General features: G+C 45.5%; 1 protein-coding gene across 1 annotated transcript in view; it reads right to left on the bottom strand.

Moving 5' to 3' along the window:
* LOC145354731 (uncharacterized) overlaps nt 1–13,089 on the bottom strand; it is a gene marked incomplete at its 5' end in the record, with an annotated part of 58,646 nt that overhangs the window by 26,820 nt on the left and 18,737 nt on the right. Inside the window, one exon of the mRNA XM_080206185.1 lies at nt 6,804–6,947. Within this exon, the coding sequence (XP_080062311.1) occupies nt 6,804–6,947 (144 nt within the window). The remainder of the gene's footprint in view (nt 1–6,803; nt 6,948–13,089) is intronic.

The raw sequence follows: 13,089 nt of genomic DNA, 5'->3' as shown, positions 1-13,089 counted from the left end.
GTCCAGTTTAAGCACACTAACGACATGAAGCAATAGGCAACTCCCGAAGCAACGTCCAAGAGCAGCCCACTACAACCTGCCGCATGCATGCCCCTTGCTGGACTTAAATGCCTGTGGAGACAAAAAATTCATTATTAAACAGGCAAAGACTAACATCCCTGAGGCAAAACATATTCCCAAGCCTACAATGTTTAGTAAGGCCTACTATATCCCCCTATATGTAGCCCGCTCATATGGCTGTCTAAGTGACTCTTAAACAACCCTAGCGTGCCTGCTTCCACCACCTTACTCGGCAGTGCATTCCACACCCCCACTACCCTTTGCGTGAAAAACTGCCCTCTAATATTTGTCTTATACCTAGCCCCCCTCACCCTAAGCCCGTGACCCCTCGTTCTATCCATTTCTAATAGCGGAAAAAGCTTACCACCATTTACTCTATCTATCCCCTTCATAATCTTATAAACCTCTATTAGATCCCCCCTCAGCCGACGTCTGTCAAGGGAAAACAGCCCAAGTTCATTCAATCTTTCCTCGTAAGACAGCCCTTCCATACCAGGCAACATCCTGGTAAATCTCCTCTGCACTCTCTCCAGGATCTCTACATCCTTCCGGTAGTACGGCGACCAGAACTGGACGCAGTACTCCAAGTGAGGCCTAACCAACGTTCTATACAACTGCAACATCAGACTCCTACTCTTATATTCTATACCTCTTCCTATGAAGGCTAACATACCATACGCTTTCCTCATCACATTCTGCACCTGCACCGACACCTTCAGGGACTTGTGCACTTGCACCCCCAGGTCTCTCTGCGTATCTATACTCTGGATAGTTCTACCTTTTATCGTATAACTCCCCTCCACATTATTCCGGCCAAAGTGCATCACCTCGCATTTCTCCGGATTAAATTCCATTTGCCATCTATCTGCCCAATCTACCAGCCTGTCTATGTCCTGTTGCATTGCCAGGCACTGCTCCTCAGTACCCGCCAATCCAACCATCTTAGTGTCATCAGCAAATTTGCTGATCACACCACCTACCCCCTCTTCCAAGTCATTAATATATACCACAAATAGAAGAGGTCCAAGTACCGAGCCCTGCGGCACACCACTGGTGACAGGCCTCCAATTGGAAAAGGAGCCTTCCACTACTACTCGCTGTCTCCTCCTCCCAAGCCAGTTCTCCACCCATCTACATACCTGGCCTTGTATCCCATGAGCCTTCACCTTTTCTATCAGCCTACCATGAGGGACCTTGTCAAACGCCTTACTGAAATCCATATAGACGACATCAACGGCTTGTCCTTCGTCAACCGTTTTTGTCACCTCTTCAAAAAATTCCACTAGATTCGTAAGGCACGACCTCCCTGTAACGAAGCCATGCTGCGTATCCCTGATCAGATTGCAGCGCTCCAGATGTTCATACATCCTATCCTTGAGGATCCTCTCCATTAGCTTGCCTATAACTGAAGTCAAGCTCACCGGCCTATAATTCCCTGGGTTATCCCTCTGACCCTTCTTAAACAACGGTACTACATTTGCAATGCGCCAATCCTCTGGGACCTCACCTGTGTCCAAAGAAGAGACAAAGATTTGCGTCAGAGGCCCAGCAATTTCATCCCTCACCTCCCTTAGCAGCCTGGGATAGATGCCATCAGGCCCCGGAGATTTATCCGTCTTTATACTGTCTAAAAGTCCCAACACCTCTTCCCTCGTGATGACTATATCCCTCAACGGATCCTCAAACTCCTCAAGCACAGCACCGGACATCAGGCCCCTCTCCTGCGTGAATACCGACGCAAAGTATTCATTCAGGATCTCCCCCATTCCCCCAGGCTCCAAGCATAGTTCCCCTCCTCTGTCCCTGAGAGGACCAATCTTCCCTCTAACCATCCTTTTATTTCTAACATAGGAGTAAAATGCCTTAGGATTTTCTTTAATCCTACCCGCCAAAGCCATTTCGTGGCCCCTTTTTGCCTTTCTGATGCCCCTTTTAAGTTCTCTCCTACATCCTCTGTATTCTTCTAACGCTATCTCTGTCCTCAAATGCCTAGATCTAATGTACGCCTCCCTCTTCCTCCTGACCAGGTCCTCAATATCCCTAGTTACCCACGGCTCTCTAATCCTACCCTTCCCATCCTTCCTCTTGACCGGCACGTGCCTTTCCTGCAAAGATTTTAGTTTTCCCTTGAGAGACTCCCACATACTTTGGAGAGGTTTCATAGCCCTGAACCTGAGCTGTCTAACACTTTGGAGACCTCAGAATGGCCATATATTAATGTATTGTTTGCCTTGTTTGATTTTTGTATTTTAAATAAATTTTGGTTACTTCTTTTGAACAGAGACTTTGCGAGTTTTTGAACAGAGTCTAAGTTATTTACACATTGACCACCTTTTTAAAAGAAATCCCCCTTTTTAAAAGGAACACTATTTAAATATGGAGCACAGAGGGCTGGCTACATGCTATCAATGACACTCTGGACTTTTAAGAATCCTGCTATCCTGAAAGAAAATATTATTGGGATTATTTTCTGTTGGGTTGAAATGCTCAATTGGAAAGTGAGGCCCTTGGAGCAAAAGCACCAATGACCTATTTAGTGCAGATTGGTGAGGTTACTGAGGTCTACAGTGGTGTTACAGAGAGAACCTATGGCACTTATCACTGGCAGTGGTGTGATTGCTCTGGAGTTGGATTATTCCTGTATCATGTTGTGCACTATTTCCCTCGAGAACCTTCTGAGGGCATTACTTTTCATTGACGTCAAGGCCAACATGGTAGAGTAACATTGGATGAGCACGACTTTCGGTGATATTAGCTATCCTTCTCTACTTCTACTGTTATAACTAAACCACAAAAGTGGCATCTCCCGACTCACGGGGATAATGAAAATATAAGTCTGTCTTAACGTCAGTGGTAGGTAAGTTGATGGAGAGGATTCTTAGGGATAGGATGTTTGCGCACTTAGAGCGTTGCGATCTGATTAAGGATACGCAGCATGGCTTTGTAAAGGGGAAGTCTTGCCTTACGAATCTGGTAGAATTCTTTGAGGAGGTGACAAAAACGGTCGACGAAGGACGAGCCGTTGATGTCGTCTATATGGATTTCAGTAAGGCTTTTGACAAAGTCCCTCATGGTAGGTTGATACAGAAGATTAAAGCTCATGGGATATGTGGTCAGGTATCTAGATGGGTAGAGAACTGGCTTGCAAAGAGGAGTCAGAAAGTAGTAGTGGGGGGGTCCTTTTCTAGCTGGAGGTCTGTCACTAGTGGTGTGCCGCAAGGCTCGGTACTGGGACCTCTTCTCTTTGTAGTGTGTATAAATGATTTGGAAGAGGGAGTAGGTGGTGTGATCAGCAAATTTGCTGATGACACCAAGGTGGCTGGATTGGCGGGCAGTGAGGAGCAGTGTCTGGCAATACAGCGGGATATTGATAGGCTGGTTGATTGGGCAGATACATGGTAAATGGAGTTTAATCCGGATAAATGTGAGGTGATGCATTTTGGCCGGAATAATGTAGGGGGGAATTATATGATAAAGGGTAGGCCCGTAAGGAGTATAGAATCGCAGCGAGACCTGGGGGTGCAAGTGCACAAGTCTTTGAAGGTGGCAGTGCAAGTGGAGAGTGTGGTGAAGAAAGCCTATGGTATGTTAGCCTTTATAGGAAGGGGTATAGAATATAAGAGCTGGAGTCTAATGTTGCAGTTGTACAGAACGTTGGTTAGGCTGCATTTGGAGTACTGCGTCCAGTTCTGGTCGCCTTACTACCGGAAGGACGTGGAGACTCTGGAGAGAGTGCAGAGGAGGTTTACCAGGATGTTGCCTGATATGGAAGGACTGGGGTATGAGGAAAGATTGAAGAAATTGGGGCTCTTTTCCCTTGAAAGACGCCGACTGAGGGGGGATCTAATAGAGGTATATAAGATTATGAAGGGTATAAATAGAGTAAACAGAGGTAAGCTATTCCCTATGATAGAGACACGTAGGACAAGGGGCCATGGACTTAAGGTGAGGGGGGAGCGGTACAACACAGATATTAGAGGGAGGTTTTTCACACAGAGGGTAGTGGGGGCATGGAATGCTCTGCCAAGTAAGGTGGTGGAGGCAAACACGCTAGAGTCCTTTAAGAGTAACTTAGACAGGCACATGACTGGGTTGGAGATGGGTGGATATAGGAGATTGTTTTAAATAAGGGTCATTAGCATTGGGGCGTCCCTGGTAATGTAAATGGGTATGGTATGATAATAATGTTTTTTCTCTTTTCATTCACAGGTTTTAAGTCGGTCCACCTCGTGTCCAATGAAGGGCATACACGCGATGGGTCGTACTGGGGCTGCTCTTGGTTGTTCGAGATTGGCCTAGTGCTTCATGTCGTTAGTGTGTGCCTAAGCTGGACAAGATACTGGGCAAGACGACAGCTCAGTGACTATCGCTGATTGCTGTGCAGACACATGGATTTGGGCCGGTGTCTGTGGGAGTTTGCGCATTCTCCCCGCGCTTGCGTAGGTTTTCTCCGGGTGCTCCGGTTTCCTCCCACACCCCAAAGATGTGCTGTTAGGCTGATTGGCAGGAATAAATTGTCCCTAAATCAGTTTCCCTCAATCTGGATGGCCCGACACTCCTCATCACAATGGATGTCTCAGCGCTCTACACCAACATCCCCCACAACGATGGCATTGCTGCGACTGCCTCAGTACTCAATGGTGACAACTGCCAGTTTCCAGATGCAATTTTACAACTCATCCGCTTTATCCTGGGCCACAATGTCTTCACCTTCAACAACCAGTTTTTCATCCAGACACACGGAACAGCCATGGGGACCAAATTTGCACCTCAATATGCCAACACCTTCATGCACAGGTTCGAACAAGACTTCTTCACTGCACAGAATCTTCAACTGATGCTATACACTAGATACATCAATGACATTTTCTTCCTTTGGCCTCATGGTGAACAATCACTGAAACAACTATATGATGATATCAACAAATTCCACCCCACCATCAGACTCACCATGGACTATTCCCCAGAATCAGTTGCATTCTTGGACACACGCATCTCCATTAAGGATGGTCACCTCAGCACCTCACTGTACCGCAAGCCCACAGACAATCTCACAATGCTCCACTTCTCCAGTTTCCACCCTAAACATGTTAAAGAAGCCATTCCCTATGGACAAGCCCTCCGTATACACAGGATTTGCTCAGATGAGGAGGATCGTGACAGGCACCTCCAGGCCCTGAAAGATGCCCTCATAAGAACAGGATATGGTGCTCGACTCATAGATCGACAGTTCCGATGCGCCACAGCGAAAAACCGCACCGATCTCCTCAGAAGGCAAACACGGGACACAGTGGACAGGGTACCCTTCGTCGTCCAGTACTTCCCCGGAGCAGAGAAGCTACGACATCTTCTCCGGAGTCTTCAACATATCATTGATGAAGACGAACATCTCGCCAGGGCTATCCCCACACCCCCACTTCTTGCCTTCAGACAACCGCACAACCTCAAACAGACCATTGTTCGCAGCAAACTACCCAGTCTTCAGGAGAACAGTGACCACAATTCCACACAACCCTGCCACAGCAACCTCTGCAAGACATGCCAGATCATCGACACGGATGCCATCATCACACGTGAGAATACCATCCACCAGGTACTGGGTAAATACTCTTGCAATTTGGCCAACATTGTCTACCTGATACGTTGCAAGAAAGGATGTCCCGAAGCATGGTACATTGGGGAGACCATGCAGACGCTACGACAACGGATGAATGAACATCGCTCGACAATCACCAGGCAATACTGTTGCCTTCCTGTTGGCGAACACTTCAGTGGTCACGGGCATTCAGCCTCTGACCTTCGGGTAAGCATTCTCCAAGGCGGCCTTCACGACACACGACAGCGCAGAGTCGCTGAACAGAGACTGATAGCCAAGTTCCGCACACATGAGGACGGTCTCAACAGGGATCTTGGGTTCATGTCGCATTATCTGTAACCCCCGTAACTTGCCTGGGTTTGCAAAACCTCACTTACTGTACTGTCTGGAGACAATACGCATCTCTTTAACCTGTGATCAGTGCTCCTTCCACTCACATTGTCAGCCACTTCAGGTCTTGAACAGCAGGTTAGGTGTAAGGATTCACATTCTAATCAGTAATCTCTAAACTGTCTGTGCTTTATCTGCTCTGTCTGAGGCCAGAACTCTCCATTCACCTGACGAAGAGGGAAACCTCGAAAGCTTGTGAGTCTATTATCAAATAAATCGGTTGGACTAAAACCTGGTGTTGTCAGACTTTTTACTGCATAAAACATTAGACAGGGGTCGTGGGTGGAGAGGGGGACGAGATGGCGGCACGGGCTTGTTGGGCCGAAGGGCCTGTTTCCCAGGCTGATTTTGTTCTTTGTTCTTTGTTGTCTTCTTCAAAACTGCCATTGAAATTTTCCAGTGTTATTATTTTGGTCCTGAAATTGCTGCATGTTATCATGAGGAAAACATACTTTCAGAAGGTGCAAGGGAACTACAGAAAATCAAATCTTAAATTGCAAAGAGTTAAATGTATCAAGCAATTTTGTCAAAGAGATTATTGTTGGCTGGATCATTTGTACAACATTAGCCATAGCAACGACCTGTAATGCTCTGTCCCTAGCCTGACCCTTGATCAATGTAAATAAGGGCAATGACAAGTCAAGTTTGTGGTGTGATTTCTATTTGCTGAAAACAGGGGGAATTTTATAGCCTCGCTTGTCCTGAAACTGTAAAATCCCGTTCAAGACCAATGGAACTTTCCATGTCTGCCCCTCACCCTCTCCGACTCCCATGATGAGCAGGGTGGTAACATTCTGTCGATGGTTCTGATCTCCTCCCCAGCCTCTGTCCTGGAAACGCACATCGCACGCAAAGCAGATGCGGATCTGGGCCAGAATTCTCTGGGCATGTTGACAAAGACCTGAGAGTCGGAAAGATTTTTGGGAGGTGGTTGATATCTTCCTGTTGCCATGCCATTTTGCCAGCAATGAGAAACGTGGCTAATGATTGCCCGTCAGGAGCCCAACTGAATGTCTTATGGCCGGCCTAAGGGCCTCTTCCCTGCCTTCATTGGTAATTTGTCAATGGTGGTGGCCTCCCATTGGGCTCCTGAGGGATGTCCTCCCAGTTGCCTGCTCCATGGACCATGGAGCATATCTCTGTTGGCACTGACCTTCCTGCCTGACCCTGACACCTTCAAACTCTACTGTCTTCGAGGGCTCACAGATATCAATGCGCCCTTGTCTTCGAGATGCAGCCCCAGAATTGGCCACCACTAACGTTGATGTTGATGAGGCTGCTGAGATGCCATCCCTCTTACTAGCTGGCAGCTCTTGGGCAGAGTGGGGGGGAGTGTTGTATGTGATTGGATGGCAGCCTGGATAGGCACCACTTAATCGGCTTTGCAGACAAAAACGCGGCCCCCAGGTCCAGCTGCCCACCCAGAGTTGGTTGCTCTTGTCCTTAATGTGTCACTGCTCCTCTGCCAAGTTGCCCAGTAGGTGGTACACATGGGCATCAGGTAAATAATTCCCAGCTCAAGCAATGGAACTGAAAACCTTGGAAATATTTAAGCCAAGATCCAGATAGGGTTCTGAGCAGTGATTTTGGATGGGTGGACTAAGATGGGCAGAAAAGTCCTACTCATCTTTATTTTTCTTCGTTAAGTGGCTCCCTATGATAAATGGTAAGGAAAATGTAGGACAGGGGTCAGGTACAGTTTGACAGTCAAGTAATTGCCCTGCACCTTGCTGTTGTTACAAAATGGCAATGTATGTATGAGGCAATCTTTCAGTTTAATGGATAAAAATATTAGCTAACACTAGCCCTTGTGATTAGGTAATGTGTACTGCAAGTCATGTTTATTTTCAAGTTTTGCTATTTTCAAGAATTCTGTCTGTGCAAGTATTGAAAATTTGACAGAAATATTTATTTATGGTTGATCAAAGGAAACCTCAACTCTTCAGAAAACTAAAAATGAACTTCCCCCAATCCTTCGTTCAGGAGAGACGCTCCAGATCGCTGTGTTAAAAAAAAACTTTCTTTCACCTCTTACCTAGTTCTCTAGGCAGGTGAAGCATTTCCATTCATAATGATAGTGGTAGCTGCAGTTACTGTTGACAAACTTTTGTTGTATTTACACAAGCGTCAGGGGTTGAGGTTGATGAGGTACCCATGAACTTCTAAAAGCCTATCACTCATTCACATTTATAGATCAAATAATGGTGCAAAATGAGATTGCCCTAAAGTGAATCTCTCTTGCTGTAAAGGGAATGAAGGGTTAGGGCATGAAGAAGGTCATCACAATTTCATTGAACCATAGAACGGGCTCAATGACCCTGCTGTACTTCCCGAGTTTGTTATGCTCTTAACCACTGCCTGTTGAGTGAGAATTGACATATACCATCTTCTAAGATAAGCTGAATGGGGTGGCATGATGGCACAGTTGTTTCCTCCCACAGTCCAAAAGACATTAGTCGTCCCTTGATCTGGTTATGGTTCCTTTATTGTGCAGTCTAACATGCGTAGACAAAGGTCATAGGTAGAAAAGGGCACTCACAATGTTAAAATGGTGGCACGGGCTTGTTGGGTCAAAAGGCCTATTTCCTGTGCTGTGTTGTTTTTTGGTACATGCTGGTTGGATGCATTGGCCGTGCTAAATTCTCCCTTAGTATACCCAAACAGGTGCCGGAGTGTGGCAACTTGGGGATTTTCACAATAACTTCAGTGCAGTGTTAATGTCAGCCTGTTTGTGACACTAATAGACTTTAAACTTTAAAACTTTAAAATGAAGGTGATTTCAGATTTCAGTGATGATGCTTAAAACTGTTGAAAGGATGCAATGACTATAAAAATTTAATTAGGAATCAATGATCATGTAACACAGAAAGTTAATGATACACAATTAACATTATAGCTAATAACTTATTAAAAGTACAACAACAAGAGTTTATAAATTAACGAATCATACTTTGATGTAATAAAGGTGGTTGTACGGGAAGATTCGGAATTTTACACAAAGGAGAGGAGATCTGATTGAAGTATACAAAAACAGGGAGGATTGTGATAAAGTGAATAAAGGGAAACTGGAAATCTGAATAAAAACAGAAAGGTACGTAGGGGTCAGGAACCAAAAGTTCATAGATTTAGGCTGGGATTTCCCAGCTACCACTGCGGCAAGTTTTCCAACAGTGGAGATATCTCACCATTGGCTGCCCCAAAATCAATAGCCATTGTGTTATTTGCCAGCCACTCTGCCGGAGAAACTCGTGGCAGGTCACCTTCAGTGGGATGGAAGATACCACCTTCAGTGGAACGGGGTGGCAGCGTGGCACAGTGGTTAGCACTGTTCCCTCGCACAGTGTCAGGGACCCGGGTTCAATGCCAGCTTTGGATCACTGTCTGTGTGGAGTCTGCATATTCTCCCTGTGTGTGAGTGGGTTTCCTCCAGCTGCTCCGGTTTCCTCCCACACTCCAAAGATGTGCAGGCTAGGTTTATTGGCCATGCTAAAATTGCCTCTTCCTGTCAGGAGGATTAGCAAGGTAAATACGTGGGGTTATGGGGATAGGACCTAGGTGGGATTGTGATCGATGCAGACTTGTTGGGCCAAATGTACTCCTTCTGCACTGAATGGATTCTATGAAAGTATAAAGTCCACTTTAATTTGCAAAAGGGTCAAGACAACATATGAACTAAAAATTACACAGCAAATTGTGATCTGGAACATGCCACCTAAAAGGACAGTAGAAGCAGATTCAACAGTTTCCCGCGTGTTTGACTTTAAAAAAACACTGATGGAATAACCAACAGTTGGCTAACATTTGTTGGGATTTTTTCAAACGTTATTAAATGGCTTTTGAGAAATTTTATTTCCCCTCCTGAACACACCTTAAAGCTGGACTGTCGGTTCCTAGCTCCTGGGCAGTTGTTGAAAGAGGTGACCTTTCTATGTGTTTTGCAGGTTAAAGATATCACATGAATCTGTAATATTCACTTCTCTTTACAGAAGTTAACTGTGCAAATTGAGCCAAACTTTCAAATAAAACGCAGTTGGGGAAGGCTATGCTGGGGTTGCCAGAGTGTGTCCAGGAATTGAAGAACGTTGCTCGGAGCAACCCAGCAAAGGAGACTGTAGAGGCATCAAAACCTCCTTCGTTCTCTGAACACCATTGTTATTTACATATAAAATAGGTGAAGGGGGTAAATGACTGACAGTCAAGAATAATTTGATCAGGTAATGAAGAGGCTGTTCATCAATTAGCTGGACACTGCGGGGGTGGACACAATGGCATTGGCATGGGGGTAGATAGGTAGAGGGAAGAGGTCAAACAATAAAACCTCCAGGAATAATGGCAACCTGTTCACTTGTGAGAGTGAATTATTAACTTCACAAATGATGGCACATTACAATGTATTAAACAAATGCCAAATGGGCTGAGCAGTGGTGGGGTGGGAGTGCGGGGGGGGATGAGGGGAGACGGTTTATCTTTTATGCTAGGTTTAGCAAAATCTATGTATGTAAAAGACAGGGCAATAATGTGATACATCCTTCACTCATAATTGGTAAATATACTGTTTTTACAAAGAATTTCTCCACCACTCCAAACTTTTTGCAACTATTTACTGTCATAGAATCATACAGTGCAGAAGAAGCCCTTCAGCCCATTGAGTCATAGAATCCCTACAGTACAGAAGGAGGCTATTCGGCCCATTGAGTCTGTACCAATCACAATCCCACCCCAGGCTCTATTCCTGTAACCCCATGCATTTATCCTGCTAATCCCCCTGAAACTAAGAGGCAATTTAGCATGGCCAATCCACCTAACCTGCACATCTTTGGACTGTGGGAGGACCCGAGGCCGGAATTGAACCTGGGAATGTAGCGCTCTGAGGCAGCAGTGCTAACCACGGTGCCCCCCAATCAAATACCCTCACCCCAAACCACCATCCAGTTTAGGGTCTGCCATGTATCCAACAAGCACTTTATAAGCAGATCTAGAAATTTCTTAAAAAAATAACTGGGAGGTTAAGGGTTGGATAGTGTTTGTGCGATGCAATTAGCAGTGACAAGATAATACACCCAGCAAGTTCTGGGTGTTCACAATTCAATGTTCTATCTCTCAATTCATTGAAGCTGTTTGTACATGAGTGACCAGATGTGTTCTGAACACAGAACATGGAACATAGAAAAACTACAGCACAATCAGGCCCTTTGGCCCACAAGTTGCACCAATGATATCCCTACCTACTAGGCTCACCTATAACCCTCAATCTTACTAAGTCCCATGTACTCATCCAGAAGTCTCTTAAAAGATCTTATCAAATTTGCCTCCACCACCAATGACGGCAGCCGATTCCACTCACCCACTACCCTCTGAGTGAAAAACTTACCCCTGATATCTCCTCTGTATCTACTCCCCAGCACCTTAAACCTGTGCCCTCTCATAGCAACCATTTCAGCCCTGGGAAAATGCCTCCGAGAATCCACCCGATCTATACCTCTCAACATCTTATACACCTCTATCAGGTCACCTCTCATCCTTTGTCTCTCTAAGAAGACGGAGCTCCCTCAACCTATCCTCATAAGGCATGCCACTCAATCGAGGCAACATCCTTGTAAATCTCCTCTGCACCCTTTCACATCCCTCCTGTAATGAGGCGATCAGATCTGAGCACAGTACTCCAAGAGGGGTCTGACTAGTGTCTTATAAAGCTGCAGCATTATCTCCCGACTCCTAAACTCAATCCCTCGATTGATGAAGGCCAGTACACCATACGCCTTCTTAACCACATCCTCTACCTGCGAGGCCAATTTAAAAGTCCTATGGACCCGGACCCCAAGGTCCTTCTGATCCTCTACACTGCTAAGAGTCTTACCCTTGATATTATACTCCTTCATCCCATTGGACCTGCCAAAATGGACCACTACACATTTATCCGCGTTGAAGTCCATCTGCCACTTCTCCACCCAACCTTGCATCCTATCTATGTCACGTTGCAACCTCTGACATCCCTGCAAGCTATCTACAACACCACCAACCTTCATGTCATCAGCAAACTTACCAACCCATCCCTCCACTTCCTCATCCAGGTCATTTATGAAAATTATAAACAGCAAGGGTCCCAAAACAGATCCGTGCGGCACTCCACTGGTGACTGACCTCTATGCAGAAAAAGACCCATCTACAACCACTCTCTGCCTTCTGCAGGCAAGCCAGTTCTGGATCCACAAGGCAACAGCCCCTTGGATCCCATGCCCTCTCACTTTCTCTCTTTCCTTTCTACATTTTCTTTTATTTTGGGCTCTTTCCCTCCTTTTGGGAGCTGCCTCTTTTAATTTGTCCCTCAGTTAATTTGCTTTAGTTTAATTGTTTAGTCAAAAGTTTGACTTTTTGTGATGGTTTTGCAGCAAAGTAAATGTTTATTAAGAATTAGGAAAAATAAAATGCAATAGAATGGTATCTAAAATAAGGCACAGAACCAATACTTTACTATTGTCAATTAAAATACTTTATTGATTTATTAGTGTCACATTGGTGTACAGTGAAAAGTATTTTTTCTTGCATGCTGTACAGACAAAGCATACTGTTCATAGATAAGGAAAAGAGAGGGCGCAGAATGTAGTGTTACAGTCATAGCTGGGACGTAGAGAAAGATCAGCTTAATGCGAGGTTTGTCCATTTTAAAAGTCTGATGGCTGTAGGGAAGAAGCTGTTCTTGAGTCGATTGGTATACGTACTCAGACTTTTGTATCTTTTTTCCCCCAACGGAAGAAGGTGGAAGAAAGAATGTCCGGAGTGCATGCGGTCCTTAATTATGCTGGCTGCTTTGCTGAGGCAGTGGGAAGTGTAGACCGTATCAATGGGTGGGAGGCTGGTTTGAGTGATAGACTGGGCTTCATTCACGACTGGAAAAGGTGAGATGCTGGCCCTTCACTTTATTTTGATTCCTTTGACAGTGCAGCAGGAATTGTGTTTGGAAGAATGAATATAACCTGAGTGAAGGTGAATGGGACAGAATATATCTCTTCTCCAACCCCCACCCCCCCCCCCCCTCCCCCCAG

Source organism: Carcharhinus amblyrhynchos, chromosome 18, assembly GCF_965287045.1.
Source record: "Carcharhinus amblyrhynchos chromosome 18, sCarAmb.v2.hapA, whole genome shotgun sequence".
NCBI lineage: Eukaryota > Metazoa > Chordata > Chondrichthyes > Carcharhiniformes > Carcharhinidae > Carcharhinus > Carcharhinus amblyrhynchos.
This window is presented reverse-complemented; position numbering and strand designations above follow the sequence as displayed.